This window comes from Misgurnus anguillicaudatus, chromosome 12 (assembly GCF_027580225.2).
Source record: "Misgurnus anguillicaudatus chromosome 12, ASM2758022v2, whole genome shotgun sequence".
NCBI lineage: Eukaryota > Metazoa > Chordata > Actinopteri > Cypriniformes > Cobitidae > Misgurnus > Misgurnus anguillicaudatus.
Genome location: NC_073348.2, coordinates 27,201,670 through 27,225,447, shown reverse-complemented (window position 1 = coordinate 27,225,447; position 23,778 = coordinate 27,201,670). Strand labels below are relative to the sequence as shown.

Below are 23,778 nucleotides of genomic sequence, written 5' to 3'. Positions count from 1 at the left end.
ACTCATTTTAAAGATTATAAAGGTTTGGTGAGCACAGTATTAATACAGTTTGCACAGCATAAATAGATACTCACTCATTAATCTGTTTGTTTGGTACAGGAAAATTTTAGTTGAAAGCTAAATTTACATAAAAGGTTACTGGCTCATATAACTGATCATCATGCACAAATATAAATAAATGAGTAAATGCTGTACTATGATTGAGTACTGTTGTGATCTTATGGTTGTCATCCAAGTTATTTTTATGAATAAGCAAATCCACAAAGAAGTTAATATACAATTGTTGTGCATCATAAAAATACATTTAGTATACATATTATGAATTCACCAAAAAAAGACCCAATCCAATACTTTAACTTTAAACATTAAGGCCCAATCCCAATTCTACCCCTTCCCCTTTCCCCTTCCCCTTTGTTTTGCGCGTTCACGTGAAGGGGTAGGGGTGTCTCAATTCTCTTTTGGCTAAAGGGGAAGGGGTAAGGGCCAGGTAGCCCTTCAAACGAAGATTTTTCGGGACCACACTTCAGACGAAGGGGTATGATAAATTTCCAATATGGCCTGTAAAAAAAAGTATTTTTTACATAAAAAGTAATTTAATAACAAATAATCACTTGTTTTATGTTGCCTTTAATCTTGTGTTCATGTATACGGTAGTTCTCAGAAAAAAGATTTGTAAAAATCGCCATGAAAAAAGTTTGCTAATGTTATTGACATTGTGATAGTTCCACAACATATATTATTTTAATAATTTCTTGTAATATTAAATTTTATTGTATTATTACATCGGAGCATCTATGAGGTAGGATCTAGCAACGACTTATGATGACGTGTAAAAGTCTAGTAGTGCTGTCCCATTCCTTAGGGGAATATATTCAGCCCTACCCCTTGACACTCTGTATCAAGGGGGAAGGGGTAGGGGTAGGCGTAAGGGTAAGGGCAAGGGGGAGGGGTATAAAATAGAATTGGGATTGGGCCTAAGAGGATGCTTAAACTTGCATACTGCAAAAAATCACGTAACAATATTTGCAAGGCAAAGAAGAATATTTTCTGAAAGCTCCTGAAGGCATTAATAATTTTAAAAGATGAACTGCATATGTATGCAAACAAACAAAGTCTAAAAACAATAGCGTATCTGCCATTAAATATGAAACACATATCTTTCTAGGAGTTCAACAGATGATTGGCCCAATTAAACAATACTGTGTGGTCATCCATAACACTGGTTGGTGTTTATGTAAAGAAATAGCCTTTAAAGACATTGCATATTGAAATGCATTAACAATGGACCTCTTCTGGATTTATAAAAAGTCTCTTTGTGTACACACACATATATTTTATAAAGAATATTCAGCAGGTGACCCGCAATGAATTTTTAGGACATTGAATATTTGAAGACGGCTCAGACTGTGGTGTGAAGACTGTAAACCGTGGCAGATTTATTCATCTAATCTGCTTCACATTCTCTGTCCTTCATCGTGGTACAAAGACTTGTCTATAATTTATTTGAATTAGCACCCCAGAGATTTCACTGTGCAGCCCAAGGACACTTGAATGAAGTTTAAAGAGGAGCCGTTCTCATTTGCACTGCAGCAAAGCCAGTGTGTTAACATGCTCTGCTTTATGCATGCTAAAATTCAGAAATGACCTCACTGGGATTTTAAAGACTATCACAGAGAGAGAAGAAACAAAATGCTAAAAACTTTTTGCAACAGATTTTCATTTTATTTAAATATCAACCTATTTTAATTCTTATTTAACTCAAAACAAGGAATGGATAGCCTAATAATAGTATAAAATATAATGACCCCCTACTTTGTGTTTGGTTTGGGTTATAAATAACTTTTGGACCTATATCCTTATTTTCCCAAAACGATGGCAAGTTATTATGGAACTACGTGGTATGGATATAAGAAAATTAGTTTTAATGTTGTTATTAATACAAAATATAATTGCATAATGTCAGGATTTGGACTGGAGGATGAACCCAAACGCAGACACAGATACGAAAATGCAAGAATAATTTATTAAGAACAAAACAGAAAACAAAAACCCACGAGGGGGCAAACACACAGATCAAACGCTAAGACTCAGAACTATACTAAACATAACATATAAACATTAACCAAAACACACTACACTTAACTTGAACAGGAACTGATAACTGGAACAAACTGAAGACGACTGGCTTGAACAACAGACGAACCCGTACTGAACAACACACACAAGGACTCTTAAATAGGGAGAAAGTAAATGACATACACCTGGAAATAATTACAAGTAAGGGATCGGGGGAAAAGTGACGAGACCCGGGAAATGCGTGGTCAGAATAAATCAATACAAAAACCACGCATCTCCCACATGAAACATTGTACTGTCAGAACCCTGCCATGCTGACTAGATGTAAATACAAACAAGGATCTGGCAGGATTCTGACACATAACAGTAATTTAGGAAACAAAGCTTAAAATAATGCTAGACGTATGCGTTACCTACCCAAAATCTCTATTACAAATGTACAGTAGGCTAACTAAGTTCAGACCCGCTGAAGTTATCATTAAGGGGCTGTCCACACGGAGACGCGTATCACTGCATACGTATAAATTTGTTATCGTATTGGCGTTTCATCCACACGGATCCGGCGTTTTGGGAGACTGAATCCGCAATTTTTTTAAACCGGGTCCTAAAGTGGATAAATCTGAAACCGACACCCTTGCGGTTTTGTCTGTACAGCCAATCCGTATATTTTGTGAAGCGAAAACATCATCACATCACGTGTCGGAAGCGTAACACGTAACAGCAACAACAATAACAGCGGACTACGTGATTGTGTTCGTGCTACAGAAGCTACTAAAGCCTACTAGCTTTATTACAGCAAAATCTATTGCTTCTATGCAATTGTGGTGACCAACAAGCGATAATGGACAACACCATACGTTGGTTATGCGCATGCTTCTTCTCCGTGTATAGTGTATATCTGTGGCAGAATTACAGCGCCCCATACTGGTCCGGCATGTATACTACACCGCTTTCAGTGGTTTCGTGTTTACGGATTATTTTTTTAGAGCAAGGAAAAAAAATGATCGGATAGGGAATGCACCGGCTTCGTGTGGACATAGCCTAAATGACTGAAGTCAAGCACTGTTCGCGCAATAACTCACCTGTAATAGTGAAGTGACCGTAAATGGCAGCGCTATTATAGGACAAATAATAAAATGTTATAAGTCATTTAATATGTGTATGCTCATAATACAGCATGACAGATGGGCTATCATTTTTTACAAAATTATGCCTACATTTATTACTCCACTTTAGATGGCTTCCCAAAACAAAAGATATTTAGCCAAGAGCTTTCTTGCTTTTGATATTGTTGTTAATATTCCCGTATTATCATACCTCAACTGCATCTGCCAAACTGAATCAAGAGTAGATTTAATACTTTTTCAGCTCATTTATGCATAATAGTTAAGTATGGTAGCCTAAACTTTAGGTCAAGGAGCATTTTGTGTGCAAAGTTACCTAACAGGTAAATAAAAATGAGTTTGAATAACTTGAAACTGAGTTATTCTCCTGATGTTGTGTATTCACATCCCTGTGTACTGCTAAGCCTCCACCACTAGAGGTAGATGTACGCACAGGGTTAAATCAGTACATCACTCTTTAAGTCATATTTCACCCTTGTTCAAATCCCTTTGACATTATTTGTCCTATCCATCGTTCACTTTCACTCCCCACACACCTTTCCATGCCAGAGAGTATGAGATAAACGCAGATGAGATTCTTTGGAGCTTATGAAGCTTTACCATCTGGCTTCATCTTGTCCAAAGGGCCGCTCGAGGCCTAATCCATGAGCTCGCTCTCAACCACATGTTTCCAGATATGGACAGCAGCCTGGTTATCAAGAAAATGGCTGGAGATTGAGCAATTACAGTCCTGTTGGTACACTATCCACAAATGATGTCTTTCAGCACTGTCCAGATATTTAACATCCTGTGGTAAGTGATAGCATTTTTGTGAATGTATAACAAAGCTTTTTCTGACAAATTGAATAAAGGCGTGTTATATGTTGTAAAGCCTGTGTTTTAATTTCGGATGTGGCATCTCACGGCTTGGTCTTTCATTGTAAATGTAGTCACGTGGACACCAAATACACAGCATATCTAAAAATAATTATGATAAAGTAAAACTATACTATAAAATAAAGCATATTTGTGATAAATCCATTCTTAGGGCCTTCTTGTCACTCCTCGCTGTTTTTCTTAAAGGAAAAGTTCCTATTAGGCGTGCAGGGTTCCCACGGAGGGGGCGGTTCAATGGAAACAGGTTGATACTCTCTCTGTATTGATTGTGTACTGTATGTGTCATTGTGTGTGTTTGAGACAGAGAAAGAAGGGGAGGGCTGCTATAAAGGGCTGGATCCCTGCAGCTCGCTCCCATTCCTTCAGTTTTTTCAGTGGGCATGATTTGCGGGGGATATTCCAATATGATACTTCTGTTTACAGCTACATTTACTATCCTGGCGCTCTCCTCCCTGGACCAGGTGGATTGTTCAGCATATGACAAGATAGTGACACACAGTCGCATCAGGGCTAAAAAAGAAGGGTAAGAATAAAGGTTCACCTTTAATAAGAGAATTTTGGAAAATATGGGCGGGAACAGGGTAGATGTGCTAAATATAGTTTAAAATGGGATTATATTTATATTTGAAGTAGTGCTGCTTCACGATTAGTCGTGACTAATCGTTTGCAGTATAAAAGTTTTTGTTTACATAATATATGTGTGTGTGTGTGTACTGTGTATAATAATTATTTATATATAAATACACACACATACATGTATCATTTTAAGAAAAAATATTTATATAATAAATAATTATATTTATATATAATATAAATTATATATAAATATAAACATGTATATACACATGCAAACGTTTCTTTATTTATATACGTGTGTGTGTGTGTGTGTGTGTGTGTGTGTGTGTGTGTGTGTGTGTGTATTTATATATAATTATTATACACAGTACACACACATATATTATGTAGACAAAAACTTTTATTCTGCAAACAATTAGTTGCGACTTATCGTGAGGCAGCACCAATTTGAAGACATCAAATGTGAAATTATGCACTGTAAAAAATACTTTGCTGCCTTAAATTTTTTTGTTGAATTAACTCATTTCAACTTACTATTATTTATCTTGACTAGAGATGAGTTGTTATAACTTATAAAATTAAGTTGACTTTTCTCAAGTATATTTTATAAGTTGTGACAACTCATCTCTGTTGACATGACTTGTAAATCTCAGTTGATTTAACAAAAAATTTTAAGGCAGCAACGTTTTTTTTACTGTGTGTACAGGGGTGCCAAAAGGGGTGTAAAACTAATTAGCTTAAGTTATTTTAACTTTATTAGTTACAGCAATTCATTACTAGTCAAGATAAAAAATATTAAGTATTTGTAAATATGTAAATCCAAGTTAATTATAAAAAATTACCAACCAGGAATTATTTACACACTGTAAAAAAATTCTAGGTTGCACTTAAATTTTTAAGTTAAATCAACTTGAATTAACAATAATTACAACTTTCTTGACTAGTGTGGAGTTGCTAAAGATGATAAAAGTAAAGTTGAAATAACTAAAGCTAATTCAACATTATTTTCATAATTTATAGCAACTCCACACTAGTCAAGAAAGTACAAATTAATTGTAATTTCAAGTTGATTTAACTTAAGTGAAAACAAGAAATTTTTATAGTGCAGTGTTGAAATGGACATTTTAAAATTATGAAATAGTAAGAAATATATTTATGAATATTCATGTCACTCACATATGCAAATTACTTACATTGATCATTGAATGCATTTAAAAATTCAGATTTCGTTGCTTTCATTGTAGCACAAGATGCTCTTTGGATGTTGCAAAAAATGGCAAGAAAATGTGACATGTTGATAATATAATTAGTAATGGGACTTTTTTATTTATTAATTTATATCATAATTTATAACCATAATTTTGATATTAAATTATTTATTTATGTGTGACTTGTTCACAGTCCTGGTCATGTAACTGTGGAAAATGAAGCTGCTATTGTTTTAGAAAAATGTCTTACTATTCAAGAAAAAAATGATAGAGGTATATGGATCATTACCATGAAACTACTGTATTTGTTGTTAATAAATACCATTAATTATATAAAATAACATACTCTGCATAAATTATTATTATTATTTATTTAAATTTGTCTAAATTATAATTATATTGAAATATAATTACCTGTCCAACTGGACACACCTGTGGTGTGCAAGTCTGTCTGTAAGTGTTCATTTATCAACACCTCCTCCCTCTGGTCTTTTTCAGGCCCAATGTGTGCGCTTTACAACAGGTCTTGGGGACTAAAAAGAAGTACTTCAGCACATGCAGGAACTGGTACAAGAAATCCATCTGCGGCAAGCCGACGTAAGTCATGCAAAACTTTTTTTCTCTAAACCTCTCTGCTTGATCGGTCCAAAGGTCAGGGGTAGCTTTAAGACTACCCGGTGAAGTCCAGTCGAAAGGTGATGGATTACAGGTGATGGATCGATTAGCCTTGTTGTTGATGCTGTAGGGTGTGTTCATGCAGGTGTCACTGGGGTGGTTGAAAGTTCATGGAGATTGGTTTTGTCTTAGGTTTGTCTTTCATCTTGTAATGCCTAATAGGAACAGAGATGGTGTACAAACAAGTACATGCACCATGAGTCACTTTGGATGAATGCATTTACCCAATGCATATATGTTAATAGTTTTATAAACATTGTTCCTTCCTATATACCTCAGTGGTAAAGCATTGTGTTTGCAATGCAAAAGATCATGGGTTTAAACCCAGGGAACATAAATACTGATAAAACTGTAAAGCTTTGTAATGCACAGTAAGTCACAGTAATATTAACAATGATGCCAATAAAAGAAACACATGTCTGGTTTGGTGTTGATGGGGGAATATTTTGACCCTTACTAAGGGGGCTTTCGGGATACTGAAGACAAAACAGCTGGAAGCACTGCCTTAGTGCAAGATACTTGTCTATACCAATCCTTATTGTCATCTCTACGCTCTTAGCCGAATGTTATGATAGTCGTCAGGCAAGTGCATCCAAACTGTACTTTTTATGACTCATAAAGCGCACCTCATGTGAAGTAAATATGGCTTGAGGTGTATTGCTTCATGCCTGGGTTCCAGTCACATCTCACTCTCTCTTTCTTTCCCTCTCTTTAACGCTACGCTAATTTTCTTCATGTCCCAGCACACAGAAGAATGACGTAAGGTTGTTTCTGGGCTCTGTCAGTTTGTGATGTTTTGTAGGCCTTTAGGGACCGCTGACTAGCAATTGGCAGATAAAGTGTTTAAACTCGACTCAGGCTTTCCACTGGCAAAAACTACAATGTGCAGAGGGAGTAAAAAGTCAGCCCTCAGGATACATCTGTTTGTTGATACAAATTATTTTTTACATGTTTAACTGCTATTACTTTTACTACCTTTGCACTTCTATTATCTTCAAATGATTTGCTTGTTTTTATGCATTTCTGAATTGTTCAACCCTATTCCTCCTATTACAGTATATCATATGAATATTTTGCATGTTTATTTCTATTTTTAGGTATGTTTGCTGAAAAGTATTGCAGCGTCTTCTTTTACAGCAGTGTTTAAAGCCAAAAGCATTGTAATACAGTATTTAATGGATAAATGCATCTAATTTTGCTCAGTGAAAACTGTTTGACTGTAAAAAAATATTTTGGATTCTGGAAGTAAAATGGGACGTAAAGGCGTTTAACACTGATAAGATTTTAATGCCATTTTTGAAGTGTACTCTATGTGCGTGGCAGTTTGTGGATGAATGTATGTTTATGGGCGGTGCTAGAATGTGTACTGTTTGTGCATATATGCATGCTCTGTAAGTGTTTATGGGCTTGTTTATTTATGCATAGGTAAGTTTGGGGACCTAGGAGACATTGGGCCCTATTTTAACGATCTAAGCACATTGTCTAAAGCACACAGCACAACGTCTAAATGGGCGTGTCCGAATCCACTTTTGCTAATTTAATGACGGGAAAAATGGTTTGTGAGCCGAGCGCATGGTCGAAAAGGGTTGGTCTTATTTTTTTAATGATTAATGGGAGTATTTTGGGGGTAACGTGCAATAAACCAATGAGAGCCTCAGCTCTCATCCCCTTTAAAAGCCAGTTGCGCTGGCGCTATGTCTAATCCCTTTTTAGATGACGGACTTTGTACACTGAAAAACTAAGCGGAGGAAGAAGATCCCCAGTTTAAGATTAATGTTAAATAATTGTGTTGTTTTTACTTGTATTGAAATTGTTATTTTTTCATGAAACCTTTAGAACCCGTTTTCTTTTAGTCATGGAAGTAAAAAAACAGGCTTTTAATTGCTTTAAATGGCTATCCAATATCATCAAAAAATAATTTACAAGTTTGTAATAAAAGGTTTGTACTCTAAAAATACTTTATTTGTTACAAATAGGAGATAAAGAACTTACAAACGGATCTCCTCACGTTTCAGCACTTGGACAGCGTCAGTTTTTTAAGCATTACTTAAAAATGTTTCTCATCTCACCATATCCGCAGGTACAGAGTCATCATATACAATAAATCCGAGAGGTAGCATTTAAAAAAAACATTTAAAAACAGATGCATTTGTTTAAAGCAAAGCATTTATTTATTTACCAGGCTGCAGGTGAAGCAGCTCTTTGTGCCTTCTAACGTCTCATAATCGGTCCTCATTTATGTCCAAGAGACTCAATAATAATCTTTTACATTCAATCCTTTAATCTTTCATATTTAAAAGCTATTTTGTGCTGCTGCGCATTCATGTATGTGTTAAGCAAACCCGCGTTGTCGTCCCGTTTAGGCGCATATTACTAATGCGCTCTTTAAATAACAAAAAAAAAAACATATTGTGCCATTGACTTTAGACCAGGTTTTGTTGGTCAATGGCGTAGTCTATTTTAGTTGCCTCAAAATAGCAACGCGCCAACAATGCGCATGAACACACCTCGTTTTCAGACCAGAACGCCCATGGGCGCAAAAGGGGGCGCAAATGCATTTGCTATTTAAACAACGCGGCGCTAAACGTGAAAATTATAATTGCGCTGGGTGGAAACTAGCAAAAGACACTTGTGCATTGCGCCGGGTGTAAGATAGAGCCCATAATCTGTCATGTCTAAAAATCTTCAATCATTCACTGACTTTTGGAAAAGAGAAAATATTTCAAATTTCAATTACCTATTTTGTCACATGCTTGCAGAGAATGGTTTACCAAGTTACTGGGTTGATGTTTTTCACATTTTCTAGGTTGATAGAAGCACCGAGGACCCAATTATAGCACTTAAACAGAGAAAATGTCAGATTTTCGTGATATTTCCCCTATAAATGTCCTTATATATCTAAAGCCTACTCAAGGATTAATGTAAACTCTGTCTGGGAAACCACCACTTTGAGTGCTAAATCCTCCTTATACATCTTACACATATTATTGGATTTAAATGATCTGTTATTTCATAACTGCCAGACTTAGTTTACCTCAGTTCATCCTTCTTATTAAAGAATAGGCCTAAGTCAGAATGGCAAACCCCTAAAATTTTACTCACCTCAATTGTCACCCTTTCTTTTGCCTGCATTGGAGTCTTTCTGCTGGTTCCGTTCAACTGACTCAATCCCTGGAGGAAACATGTGAAAGCACTTTAGAGTTGTTGTCTGCTGGGAGGTCGAATCAACGATTAAAGCACACAAACTCTCCCCTGCTGGGACATGCACTGCCCGGAGTCTCTCCCTGGTTCCCCTCGACTACATTTTGGGTAGAAGAAAGGCCCAAAGCTGCCCGTCTTGCTATGCTGGCCACACAGGAAAAGTCTGAGACAGCCTGCCTGACTTTGGGCCTTTCCCAAAAGTCCCTGTTCACCTCGTTCCTTAACTAACATTGGGAACAGCTGCAGTGTCTGTCTCTATACCCAATTGTGAGAGACGGTGCAGGCATGATGGAGATAGAGAGCATGTAATCTGTGCTATACCAGGTGCCTGTTTGCTTCTGTACTGACAAACAGCAGAGCTACATGCTATGATAAGCCAGCGTGGGAGGATATTCGTCATGGCCATCAATTAATTACATGGAGACATCTGCAGTCAGCTGTTAGACAGACAATTTTCTTTATCTGTTTATGAATGCATTATAACAGCAGTTTAGTTCAGATTAGACCATTTTGTCACATATATTGTTGATGATTATATTTTTACCCAAAATGTATCACGGTCTTCGATGTTGCTTCTATGCGTAAATGTTATCACAAAGGGGAGCAAATAAATTTAGTTTGGCCCAGATGTCTTTTGTGCTCATTTGTGCGCGGATTGGTTACTCAACTGTTTTGTCCTATTTTCTTACCATTTTCGCTTCCGTTTTCATATGCATATTCCACATTTTATCATAAGTGTTTTAATGCAGTCACTTGCACTGGTCTTAGTCTTGACTTGGTCTTGACTTGATCTCGACCTTTTAAAGTCTTGGTCTTGTCTCGGTCTCGGCCTGTCTTGGTCTTGGTCAAGACTTGGCCTCGGCTCAGGTGGTCTTGACTTCAACACTACTCAGTGCTTCTATCAACCTAGAAAATGTGTAAAAGAACAACCCAGTAACTTTGTTTTGATAACCAATCTCTGCAAGCATGTGAAAAATATATCATTACAATTTGGCTCCCCCTGTGATGTCAGAAGGGGATAATACCGTCCCTTAATCTGCACTATCCAACCACAGCACTGCCATTTAGTGCAGAGATCAGCTCATTTGCATTTAAAATGACACACCCAAAAATGGCACATTTCTGCTCACACCTACAAAGTGGCAATTTTAATATGCTATAATAAATTATCTATATGGTATTTCGAGCTAAAACTTCACATACGTACTCTGGAGACACCAAAGATTTATGTTACAGTCTTGTGAAATGTCCCCTTTAATGTTGGGGACATACATCCTGACTGTAACGTCACAGTCGGTGTTATGTTGAGATTGGCTTTTGCATGCGCAATGTTTGCATAAGAAGGAGAAAACAATAGTGTTCTCTTATAAGAACTCTTATAATTCATCTATGCCAAGGTAAATACAGTTTTACATTCTACCGCACCTTTAAATGAGGCTTACCTGAAACCTGTCAAAGAGCAACCTCTGAGTAATGGAAACCTTTGATCCGTTCCATGAACTGAATCCTTGACTTTTTTCCCCACTCCATAGCAGATAAACAAAATATGTACTGAGTTACTGTTGAAGATCATCTGTCAAAAGATCCTAGAGGCAAATGATCTCACTCTTTTGAGATGGCAGACTTTTTTGAGGGCTGGTTTATATTTGAGTTTTTGCCCTGTCGATGAAGCAATAATTCAGAACCTGACATTTAATGTACTACAGAGAGAAAATTGTATAGTAATGTGGTTGATGGATTTTATGCAGAGAAGGTGTTTTGTCATCTTTCCATGTGTGACCCTGCTTGTGAAAACCCATCTAAAGTCATTTGTTTTTGTGATTAACTATTTTCAACATAAAATCATTCTGTGAAAATATAACTTTGATGTACTGACTGAGTAAGACCAAGTCAGAGATTGAAATCAATGTAAAATCAGACTTTGAGGATACGTTAATCTCATAATTACACTGTCCAAAGAATTCCCCCAAAAATGGTCCCACTGGGGCAGTACCCCTTAAAGGAATAGTCTACTCATTTTCAATATTAAAATATGTTATTACCTTAACTAAGAACTGTTGATACATACATCCCTCATTCATCTGTGTGCGTGCACGTAAGCACTGGAGCGCGCTGCGACGCTTCAATAGCATTTAGCTTAGCCCCATTCACTCAATGGTACCAATCAGAGACAAAGCCAGAAGTGACCAAACACATCAACGTCTTTCCCATTCAAGACGAGCAGCCACACGAGCAAGTTTGGTGGCACAAAACAAAACGCAGCGCCCTTCCAAGCAGATCCAAAAGAGGAACTACATTCCATGGCGCAACAGCAATTTTGGGAGTACTTCGACTCGCCTGAAAAGTCCGCTCCCCTTCTCCATCTCATAATGGGAGAGGGAGGGTGTTACTGCGCCGAGTCGAAGTACTCCCAAAAGTGCTATTACCCCATAAAATATAGTTCCTCTTTTAAATCCGCTTAGAAAAGCGCTACGTTTTATTTTGTACCACCAAACTTGCTCGTATAACTACTCGTCTTAAATAGGAAAAACGATGATGTGTTTGGTCACTTCTAACTTTATCTCTGATTGGTACAATTGAATGAATGGGGCTAAGCTAAATGCCATCGAAGCGTCGCAGCGCGCTCCAGCGCCCACGCGCACGCACACAGACGACAGAGGGATGCATCAACAATTCCTAGTCAAGGTAATAACATATTCCAACATTGAAAATGAGTAGACTATTTCTTTATAAAGGTCCTAAAATGTACCATTTATGTATAGATGTTATGTATACTTTTGGTACAAATATGTGCTGCTAATATGAACTCTTAAGGTGCAATTGTGTACTTTATGAAAGGGGTACCAGCCCATGACTAGGGGCCATTTTTAATAATTTTTTTCTTTGAGACATTAGCCTGGAGTTCACAGACTGGGTCACATATCTTTATATTATGTAAATTAAAAAAAAAAACACAAAAATAAATTTTTTTTAATATTGAAGCACACTGACATAATTTATTGTGAGCAAGATGATTCTTGTGATGAAAAATATAAGCAAGAATGTTATGGACTAAACTAAATGTAAATTTTTTCAAGTCATGAAATTAATAAGGTATGAAGTCAATTGACAGTCTTGTATGTCTTATGAATCTTATTTCAACATTATCTTTTGAATATGATGTAAATATGAGAGATTTATTATAATGTTGTATTCTTGCATTCTTTCTCTTTTGTTTCTACGATGCAGAAAGGTTTTATATGAATGCTGCCCAGGTTATATAATGCTAGAAGGACAGCGTGGGTGCCCTGCAGGTTTGTGTACTTTTAATATGAACCATTGATGCTAGCGCTATTACACTGTCAGAAAAAAAAGTAAAAAAAGCTCCAGTACCCTTTAAAATGTCCTAACATTTGGCACCAATATGTACCTCTGAGATACTAATATGAACTCTTTAAGTGCAAAGGGTACTACCCCAGTGACAGCTTTAAACATTTTTCTGACAGTGTAGTTCATTAAAAAAGTGTTTGTGTTGGTACACTTCATATACTGAGCAGTGGCGGCCGGTGACTTCTTTTTTGAGGGCGCTCGATGCGAAGTTCGTCACAACATGTATGTAGCCCGTCGTGTGTGTGGTTCTTTTTTTCAAAATATGTGTTCTGTGCATCTAGAGATCCGGTGTGCATCACGTGTCTTGTCAAAATAAGTGCCTGCTGCAGACGCGTCTAAAGGGTTTATGATAAAAGAGACGCTCGTGTTTGCCAGATGCTTGCATAATCTCATGCGTAATCATAGTTTAGTGTTAAGGGAGTGTCTTGCGTGTATTTTGTGTATCTTTTATCATTAACGGTTTTGGCGCGTGTGCAGCAGGCACTTATTTAGACAAAAGGAGGGTCATGCTTTGATTGAAAACATCAGGTCATTCATTGACAATGTGTTTGGTGGAGGAGAACATTAGTTTTTGTTCTCCATAAAAAATTCAGGCCCAGCTGGCTATTCTAATACTTGTGGTTAATCATTCAAAGTAAGTTATGAATGTGGACTTGAGGTTGACATCACTGCCTAAAAATAAGACTTTTCATGCTTATTTCCTGTGTTTTTGTCAGTGGCCCCTATTGACACCGTTTACGGCACCCTGGATTTGGTTGAAGCCAAGATCACCAAGGAGTATTCGAAGAAGTCCAAACTGAAGGAAGAAATCCATGGAGCTGGTACCTACACGATGTTCGCACCCAGTGATGATGCCTGGGAAACGTTAGATCCGGTGAGTCATGTTTCCGGGCTACATTATAAGTATCACTTCATTTGAACTACAATGAACAAGGTAATACCAAATCCATCTAATGAAATTGGGTTAAATTAACTCCAAACTGAATAACAGAAACATGCAGTTCTGTTATTTATGTTCTCAATCCTGTGCTATGCTTTTACACTATTGTGTTGTTTAAAAGTCTTCTTTCAAATTTGCAGGCATTAAAAGATGCTATGGTAAACCGTGGAGCCAGTGAGCTTAGAAACGCTCTCAACCAGCACATGGTTAACAAACGTCTACTCACCAAAGACCTAAAGAATGATATGTCCGTGGAGTCAATGTTCAACAAACAAGGCCTCTACATTAATCATTACTCGAATGGAGTAAGTATCTTGTTTCTACAAATTGCTTGCGTTTTAATAAATCTTTGATACAACACAATCCCTGCATCCGAAATCTCATACTGTGACAGTACATACCGAATTAGATAAGTATCTACTCATCGACCATTTAAACAATGCGTTATATAGCCTATAGTACGATACGGATTGTATGAATGAAATTCACGACACGTCGTCATTACAATAAGTGAGCTGTTAACTTTGAAAATGTAAAACAAGCAAAATTTAACCACAAGAAAAAACTGTTTTCCTTGTATTTACATTTGAATAGAACCGTATCATCGCTTTCCAAAATTTTTGAATATTCCTTTTTTTATTGGGTAGCTCCTCTCCAAGTGGCTCATGGGATAGTGAGTAGTCGAATGCACACTTCAAAATCTTGCCAGAAGTAGTAGGTCATTTGGGTACTTTTCGCCTACTGTTTTTCAAAATAGTTCAATTTTGGACATACTATAATAATTATAATAAAAAATTCGCCTTGCATACTGCATAGAATTTTTCAGATGCAGCGAATCACCTCATTTTATAACTATATCTTTAAAGTCACTAAAGTGAATTGTTTCAACAGGTTGTCACTGTGAATTGTGCCAGGATCATTCATGGAAATCAGGTGGCCACTAATGGAGTCGTGCACGTCATCGATCGGGTCATCAGCGTTGTGGACAAGTCGATATGGGACGTGATAAACACCCACGATGAGCTCACTACAATAAAAGCATCTGCCATTGTGACTGTGCTTTTGAACAAACATGTGAAGAGTTTGGTTCCAAAACGCAATAAACACGATTTAAAAAAAAAAGTTCCCACCAAAATCAGTATTGTATCAGGTCAGTAATAAAAAGTAAATTCTTAATTTTACGCAAAATTCCAATATCCGCCGTGTTATTCTATCATCTTTCCCAATGTGTGGCAAACGCCAATCCTCCTTCTCTGCAGAATGCAATAAATCCGCTCAACAAATCACAGCGCACCAATCCACGCATTGTAAACAATAAGGGCGGCGCTTTGAATACACAAGGATTTGTAGTTTTCCTCATGTATTTTGTACTTTGTGATCAACAAACAAACATAAACATAATAATTATTTTGATAGCATTGATAAACCTGTGGTGGTTTTCTGTGGCGGGGAAGAAACGTAAGCCATCAAAATCCAATAATTTCCATGTGAGACACTCAGAGAAGGAAAAATGCCGTCTGTTGCTTGTTCTTACACGACAGCATCAAGCTTCTGTCATGCTAACACATTGACCCCATGGGATCTTATGAAAAACTTTCCATTATTTAACTAGAAAATCGAGCAGGACCAAAACATTTTACAGCTGATCGCTGCCAAAAAAGTTTGAGTATACAAGTATACCACTAGTCAACTAAATGAATATAACACAGCGAAGATGAATGCACATTAATATATTGATTCAATAGATTTATAGCATTTAAAAATAATAATAATCGGTTTTTATAATAAATCTTTGAAAATCGAATTATGGATTTGAATGTTTTTATAACATGTGAAAGTTTGTGACAGTAAAAAAATGGTTTTCATCTTGTCACTTTCTTGGTATAGAAAAATGAATTTATTGTGTTTTGGAACCAAATGTTTCCTATAGCTCGGCTGGTAAAGCATAACGCAGTGCAAGTCAAGGTCAAGCATGCTCTGATAAAATGTAGAAAGTAACTTAAATGGTATGTCAGTCTCTACAAATTGATTTTGTGTATCTATTTTTAGGCATCTGCAGAGACGGGTGTTCTTGACCACCTGAGCAAGCCAGGACACTACACACTGTTTGCTCCAACCAATGATGCTTTTGAGAAACTTGACATAGAGGTCCTAGACAGAATTATGGGAGACAACACCGTGCTTCAAGGTAGCCATTTCTAGAGCTTTTCGTCTTTCATCTTAATGCACTACATAGTCTTCGTCAATTGTCTATTGAAGTATGTACAGTATGCAAATATGACACATGTTCAAGATGAAAGAGAGAGAATATTATCATCTATAAATCATAATGGTTTGAAATTCTCATGGTCTTAGGTTTTGAAACACCACAAATAGTTTGAAACACCAATACCAGCCATGTCACATTCTCAGACAGTAGGCAAACATCAGACCTAACCGCAGTCACAGGGGATCCAAAATCAGGTTTCTAATGGGAAATGCTTAGACGCTGAGAAATGCTTTATCACATCTTGTTGAAAGTTTTGTACTTTTTGTGGTCGGTCAAATATATGTGGCGTATCAAACAAAAGTATGTGCATTTTTTCAGTACAGGGTCGACATAACAGAGTCTTAGTCTGAGAATAAAGGCAGGAAATAATGCCTAATAAGGTGGTATTATTGAAGATGGTAGTATTAAAGGTCCCGTTCTTTCTTTGTTTTTAAGTTTTGATTGTGTTTACAGTGCACAATATAACGTGTTCATGTTTCACGTGTAAAAATTTGGTATTTTTCACGCAATTTATCTCTATAGGGCTGTTTTCACTGTCCTAAAAACGGATGTCTTCCTTGTTCAATGAAGTCCCTCCTTCAGAAATACACAACGAGTTCTGATTGTGTAGTTTGTTTAGTGTCTTGAGATTCGATAGCAGCTTAGCTTGTCGTTAGCTTAGCTGGCAAATGATGTATTCCTGTGGGCGGAGTTTAGTGAAAATATTTAAATATTAAATATATAATATTTAAAAAAATATACAAATATTTTTTAAATAAATTATTTTAGTATTTTAAACACCTGGTTAAGCTGATTTGCAGGTAAGATGAAGGCGTTTTGGGTTAAAACATTACATACTTAAGGGAATTTGTCCCTAAATTTCTGACAAAAGTGGTTTGAATATACATTAGATATTAGTTTGGTGACTGATCTAAAAGTTTCAGTATGAACGCATACACATTACTGTAACTCTACTGCTCAAACACATCCAAAAACACAGCTGCTGGGGAAGCGATATCAAAGTTGTGATGATGTAATAGTTCACTCTTCACCAGATTTCCTCCAGACAGGAAGAACTGGGCGGATTTCTCATTGGACTGCATCAGCTTTTGTGCTATTAATTGTCTTTCGAGGTCACAGACCTGGATTTCTTCTTAGCAAGATAATTATTTTTTATCTAAAGCTAACTCTTTCTTCATATGTTTATTTTGTTCGTTTCTTCAAGCGTTTTTTAACTACCACACCCTGAAGTCAGTCCAGTGCTCCGAAGCTATTATGGGTGGCTCCATCTATGAGACCCTTGAGGGAAGTAACATCGAGATCGGATGTGACGGAGACAGCCTTACGGTCAACGGTATCAAGATGGTGCTGAAGAAGGACATTGTCACCAACAATGGTGTCATTCATCTGATCGACCAGGTTCTTATGCCCGACTCAGGTGAACCAATAAATAAATAATAAATATGCGTGACTTGGTGCGAATAATGAAGAAAGCATCCAATAAGAGCCCACAATAGATGGGAAAACCTTCAATTGGTGACTACCTCAGTGTTTCTTGTGTTCTGCTCGCAGCCAAGCAGGTGATGGAGCTTATAGGCACGTCTCAGAGCGTCTTTAAAGAAATGGTGTCCGAGCTCGGCCTTTCTGCCGCCATGAAGCCTAAAACTGAGTATACTATTCTTGCCCCTCTCAACGGAGCTTTCTCTGGTAAGTCTAGTAAATTTAATGGTTTGTTGTTTTATTTTTCATTGTTGTAGCATTGGCTACAGGTCATATTTCTCATATTATGGGAAAATGGGTATTATCAGAAGATGTATGTTCAGGCATTTACGCTAAATAAATCATTGTTTTTATTGGACTATTAGAATTTGTGGATGTTATAAAAAGTTTTTTTTATTCTGTTAAACCATTAAACATTTGGAGTCTCCCTGAAGTTACAGTAGGTATGTTAACATGCAACCAAATAATCCGTATTGATGGCTAAATCGTATTGAAAAGCTTTCATATAAACACCTTAATCAATACGATTGAGGTCGATTGGATGCAAATTTTATATTGAATATTCAATATTTTCATATTGAAGGGGGTGGTGTACTCCAATCTATGATCTGATCAGCAAGAGAAAAGAACGCATGTAAACGCGTGAATGGTAGTATTTTTGGATGCAAAAATACATTGTGCACATGCGCAGAACATTTGTTCTCAAGTTCACGTCTTATAATGACCTTTTATATCACATGATTCTCATCACAAAAACACGCAACAGCAAGGCAATGGCATCACACATTATTAAGGTAACATTAATGGGGTCACGCGCTGTACACGCGATGTACATTCTGCAGCGTTTATGTGTACATTTAAAATATTAGGCTACTTACAGCAATAAAATAGTGCTGTGCTTTTTGAAAAGTGTTTTCATTACCTATATCTAAAAACCTCTTAAGAACAACTTTCTCCAACTCAGTTTTGATTTTTATCCAGAGATAAAGCGAGAGATGCTGTCCGAAGTGTAGCGTTGCCAAGTCCTCTGCTTTTTTCGAGTTTAGATTTGGGCGACTGTTTAAACTGTTTCCACCAGTTGTTTTTTCTGCAGGTTAAAGATTAAATGATTTTGTTGATTAGTTATTGATTTTGTGGCTGTGGACAGTCATTGGGATGCTTTTGGGCTAGTTTTGAATGTCCATTTGGATGGTTTTGATACGCGAATCTGTCAACCCTGGCTGTGCGCTTGTACAGACGTTCGGTTTGGATTCTATAAAATAAACATGTAAACAAACATTTAAATCAGATTGCAATGTTTAGGGTGCATGTAAACTGTATTGTCGTAACCTTCAGTTGTATTAAATTCAGTTCTTTCTTTAACCCTTATGTGTTGTTGGGGATGTTTTCATCCACTGCAAGGTTTTTTTACTCTTAATTTGGCCATAACTTTCTCTCTGTTTTAGCAAATTGAATGATTTTTGATACATGATGATACATTTACATATATTTTAAGAAAATGCTTTGAAATTTTTCAAAAACTCAACGATATACCGTGGGCAAATTTACTACCCTTTCGTGAAAACATCCACTAAAGTCAACGGCTATAAAAATGTATCAGATTAATATTTTTTTCATACATTGGTTAATCAACTTCAGTACTGATCAAAACTACCAAATCTTCACAAAAATTCCATGATTTTAACTCTTTAATTGCCAAGTTTATAAGTGGTGTCACTGATTTGGGAAAAAACACAAACAAAATGACCGATTTTCAATATAAAAAGTGATTGTAAACTGGATTTTTTAACCCTTTTCTTGGGCATGTCAAAGATTGGTAAAAACATTTGCTTTGAAGCATTTTTAGTTTTTGTGTAGCATCAGTTTTTATTTTATTTTCTCCCTCATTTTTTGTTAGTGGCTGTTTTTGCCCCTTTGGCTTCCATTATAACCACATTTATTGATTGCAGAGCCATGACACCTTTTTATCATGCATTTTTGACTGTTGGTGTTTATTTCCTTTTGCTAAGAGGTCAAATGTGTCATTTTTACTGTTGATCACCATGTGGCATTATTAACCCTTTAGTAGGCCTATGCAAAAACAGAGCTTAATTTCTGATTATATTTTATATTATATTATTTTGTGTTTTTTCCCCAAATCAGTGACACCACTTATAAACTTGGCAATTAAAGAGTTACAATCATGGAATTTTTGTGAAGATTTGGTAGTTTTGATCAGTACTGAGGTTGATTAACAGATTTATGTAAAAAAAAAATTGGAAAAAATATTCATCTGATACATTTTTATAGCCGTTGAATTTAGTGGATGTTTTCATCCACTAACAACACGAAAGGATGTAAATTTGAACAATGCACAAGAGTTAAATTATTGACTGCGTTTCATTTTCTTTCAGTGATTGCACTGTAATCTCCAGTATTTGCTGACACACAATTTATGTTATAGTGACATCTCATTCACATGTCATGCAGATGAGGTGACAACCATGGACCAGCATCTGTTAAAGATAATCCTCGAAAACCACATCCTAAAATTCAAGATTTCTCTAAACGAGCTCTACAATGGCCAATTGCTCGAGACCCTCGGAGGAAAAATGCTCAGAGTCTTCATTTATCGCACGGTGAGAATCAAAGCCTCGAGTGTGCTGTTGTCTATGATAGGGAAAAGTAATAGGATTTTGGGAACCTGCAAACAATAACTATGCAAATTGAACTAGTCACCACCAAATCCACAAGTGAATAAAATATTTAATATGCACCAGGCTTTGGCAAGTAAGTTTAATACTCTTGTTTATAGGCATGAAATGTCTCCTCCTCCTTTTCTCTGTATAACATGTTAATTATATGTGTGTGTATCAGGCGGTTTGTATTGAGAACGCGTGTATGGTGAGAGGCAGCAGAGAGGGCAGTAATGGAGCCCTACACCTCATGGGTTCGCTGATCCATCCACCCGAGACAAACATCTATGACCTGCTTTTAAAAGATGGACGTTTTAAGTGAGATCATCACCATAACTTTATATGATTACTGTAATAAAAAAATACCTAAATTGCATTAGATAACATGTTACAGTAAGGTTCCATTTGTTAACATACGTGACCTACATGAACAATTTTTTTAATCTTTCTGTTTGCATACTACTCTTTTCTTTCTTGCATATGTTTAGGATTTTCCTTTAATTAATGTAAATCTAGTCTAAATAGGCATTTCTATGCAATGCTAAAATGACAAGTGTGATTATATTGATTTATTAATTTTTGTAAAATATTCCTGTCTCTGATGGAGAGCGCCGGAATAACAGATTTACTAAAACAGGAGGGATCGTATACTGTCTTTGCACCCAGTGATGACGCTTTCAGGGAGCTGTCAGAAGCAGACATAAATCTTCTAAAAAGTAATCTTGTTAGATAAAATCTACCTTTTCATTATTATTAGTCTTACATATGCTACTGATATCTGACTGACGTATGCCTTTTGACAGGTGACATCAACACCCTGCGAACAATCCTGCTTTATCATTTTAGCAATGGTGTCTTTATTAATGGTGGACTGGAGGGCAAAGTTACCAACCTTCTCAAAACCTTTCAGGGTACCAACCTTCAAGTGCTGTCTGTAAGTACACTTTTCAATAAATAGTTTGCTTGGATTATTTGTACGTCACATGCTCAATAAACGAAAGTACATTGCCCTTATGTACTGTAGGTCTACACAATGTGTGCAGAAAATCGAAACTTGTTTTACTGTATACACATGGTTGTAGTTTTAATGGACTAACAAATCAAATCTGATTTAACACTACACAGATATTTCCTGTAATGTCAGCTTTTCCCAACAGCGATCAGAGTAAAGATTTCTCATAATGACTTTTTCCAGTTACAAGATTGGAGATAGGAAGTTTTTGCACACTCTGTGATAAAACTGTTATACTGTAAAGTAATGACCTTTAAATTCGAGCCAACACTAATGTTTTGCCGACTTAAGAGAGGAAGGACCTAAAATGAACATGATCTTATCTACGGACAATGCAATGTTAAAAACAGCATAGCAAGTTTCCTGTAGTTGTTCCCAAAATCGCTTGTGTGTGTTGCATTTCTACAGTGATGAGGTCCAGACAGTTCACAGCCATCACTCAATTTTGTCCTCCGCCCTTAATTCCTAAAATCTGGAACAATGGGTCTCTTACTGTCCAGATACTTCCTTTGCCGAAAACACATATCAGTGCTGTAACACTATGAGTTCAGTAGTAAAGAGATATCTGACAGACAGAGCTAAATCTAAAACAAAAGGTGAACCTGTTTATATCCAGTTGTTGTATGTATCACTAGGCACTAAAGAAAATAGACACCTTCGGATTCAAAACGTTACTACTTTAGATAGGCAAGATATTGTATCTTTTTATTGTTTTTATGGTAAATGGACTGCATTTATATAGCGCTTTCATAGACCAATGGCCATCCAAAGCGCTTTACATATTGCCTTACATTCACACATTCACTCACACATTCACACACCGACGGCAGTGTCAGCCATGCAAGGCGCCATGCAGCTCGTCGGGAGCATCTGGGGTTAGGTGTCTTGCTTAAGGACACCTCGACACTTGGTCAGGTGGAGCCGAGGATTGAACTATCAACCTTCCGATTTGTAGACAACCTACTTTTAGTGATTGTCCTCCAAATATTAAATAAATAATTTATTATATTGGTTTATAATTGAAATTTTACTAAAAAAAGTCTCTGTGGGTTTCCACTGGTATGTGTTGTGTTCTATTGGTGGGACCGTTAAAGGGGACATATCATGAAAATCTGACTTTTTCCATGTTTAAATGCAATAATTGGGTCCCCAGTGCTTCTTTCAATCTAATGTGATAAAGAACAACTCAGTAGTTTTGGTAAACCATTCTCTGCAAGCATGTGAAAAATAGGTAATTGAAATTTGGCTCCCCTTGTGATGTCAGAAGGGGATAATAACGGACCCTTAATCTGCACTATCCAACCATGTCACTGCCATTTAGTGCAGAGATCAGCTCTCTGTTTACATCCCGTATAAATATACATGTATATATATATATATATCTCCCAAGGGTTTTTTCCCTCCTAGGACTTTTTTCCTCCTAGGCTTAAAAAAAGTCGGTAGGTTTTTCTCCTAGGGGGGTTTTCAACCCCGGAGAGTCAGCCAACATTGGCTTAACTTAACATCCTCTTCTATACATTACATTATTAATACGCTGGCTTATAAAGTTTATTCATAGCCGATGTATTTTGCTATTTATATTGTCTTTAGTTTCTTTGTTTTCCCCTATTAATGTAAAGCTGCTTTGAAACAATTACCAATTGTGAAAAGCGCTATATAAATAAATTTGAATTGAAATTTGCATTTAAAAACACACACAAACAGCACATTTTTCTCGTACCTACAGTGGCAATTTTAACATGTTATAATAAACTATCTACTGTATATGGTATTTTGAGCTAGAACTTAACATACATGCTCTGGGGACACCAAAGATTTATTTGACATTTGAGAAAAGTCTTGTGAAATGTCCCCTTTAAACCCACTTGAATAATGCCCAAAACACACTACAAAAAGTAATTTTGTAATGGTTTTAATGGTAAAAGCTAATGCTTCCTGATATTTTATGTATGGAAACCATTAGAATGTATGTATTGTTTTTTACAGCAGGAACACTAGATATAAAATGCCATTAATAAATGAAAAAATAGCATATAGCCTTTAAAATATACTCTCCTTATACCCAGGTTAACAACTCCATCCATGTCAACTCGGTGGATGTTCCAAATTCTGATCTTATGGCATCCAATGGAGTGGTCCATGTAGTGAAGACCATATTATATCCTAAAGGTGAATTATTAATAGATACTTTGTGATCGATGTTTTACTTTATCCATAGTACTTCAATGTACCTGCTTCTTTTGCCACAACTTTGAAGGTCCTGAAATATAAACCTCAGTCCTGAAAGCTAAATTGCGA

General features: G+C 36.4%; 1 protein-coding gene and 1 long non-coding RNA gene across 3 annotated transcripts in view; one reads left to right on the top strand and one right to left on the bottom strand.

Annotated features, from left to right (window-relative positions):
- The first annotated feature begins 4,443 nt into the window (after positions 1-4,443).
- postna (periostin, osteoblast specific factor a) overlaps positions 4,444-23,778 on the top strand; it is a 28,769-nt gene continuing 9,434 nt past the window's right edge. Inside the window, exons 1-14 of the mRNA XM_055208491.2 lie at positions 4,444-4,599; positions 6,359-6,457; positions 12,965-13,029; positions 13,822-13,979; positions 14,186-14,350; positions 14,937-15,083; positions 16,095-16,233; positions 17,519-17,731; positions 17,866-18,000; positions 20,263-20,411; positions 20,650-20,786; positions 21,054-21,184; positions 21,272-21,402; positions 23,547-23,649. Coding sequence (XP_055064466.2) covers positions 4,457-4,599; positions 6,359-6,457; positions 12,965-13,029; positions 13,822-13,979; positions 14,186-14,350; positions 14,937-15,083; positions 16,095-16,233; positions 17,519-17,731; positions 17,866-18,000; positions 20,263-20,411; positions 20,650-20,786; positions 21,054-21,184; positions 21,272-21,402; positions 23,547-23,649 — 1,915 coding nt within the window. The 5' untranslated portion in view covers positions 4,444-4,456. The remainder of the gene's footprint in view (positions 4,600-6,358; positions 6,458-12,964; positions 13,030-13,821; positions 13,980-14,185; positions 14,351-14,936; positions 15,084-16,094; positions 16,234-17,518; positions 17,732-17,865; positions 18,001-20,262; positions 20,412-20,649; positions 20,787-21,053; positions 21,185-21,271; positions 21,403-23,546; positions 23,650-23,778) is intronic.
- LOC129446956 (uncharacterized) overlaps positions 5,806-23,778 on the bottom strand; it is a 32,732-nt gene continuing 14,759 nt past the window's right edge. The window contains exon 3 of one of the 2 annotated variants that reach the window (XR_012372614.1): positions 5,806-6,690. This is a non-coding gene — a long non-coding RNA (uncharacterized lncRNA). The remainder of the gene's footprint in view (positions 6,691-23,778) is intronic. The other variant, XR_012372613.1, reaches the window with a different exon arrangement.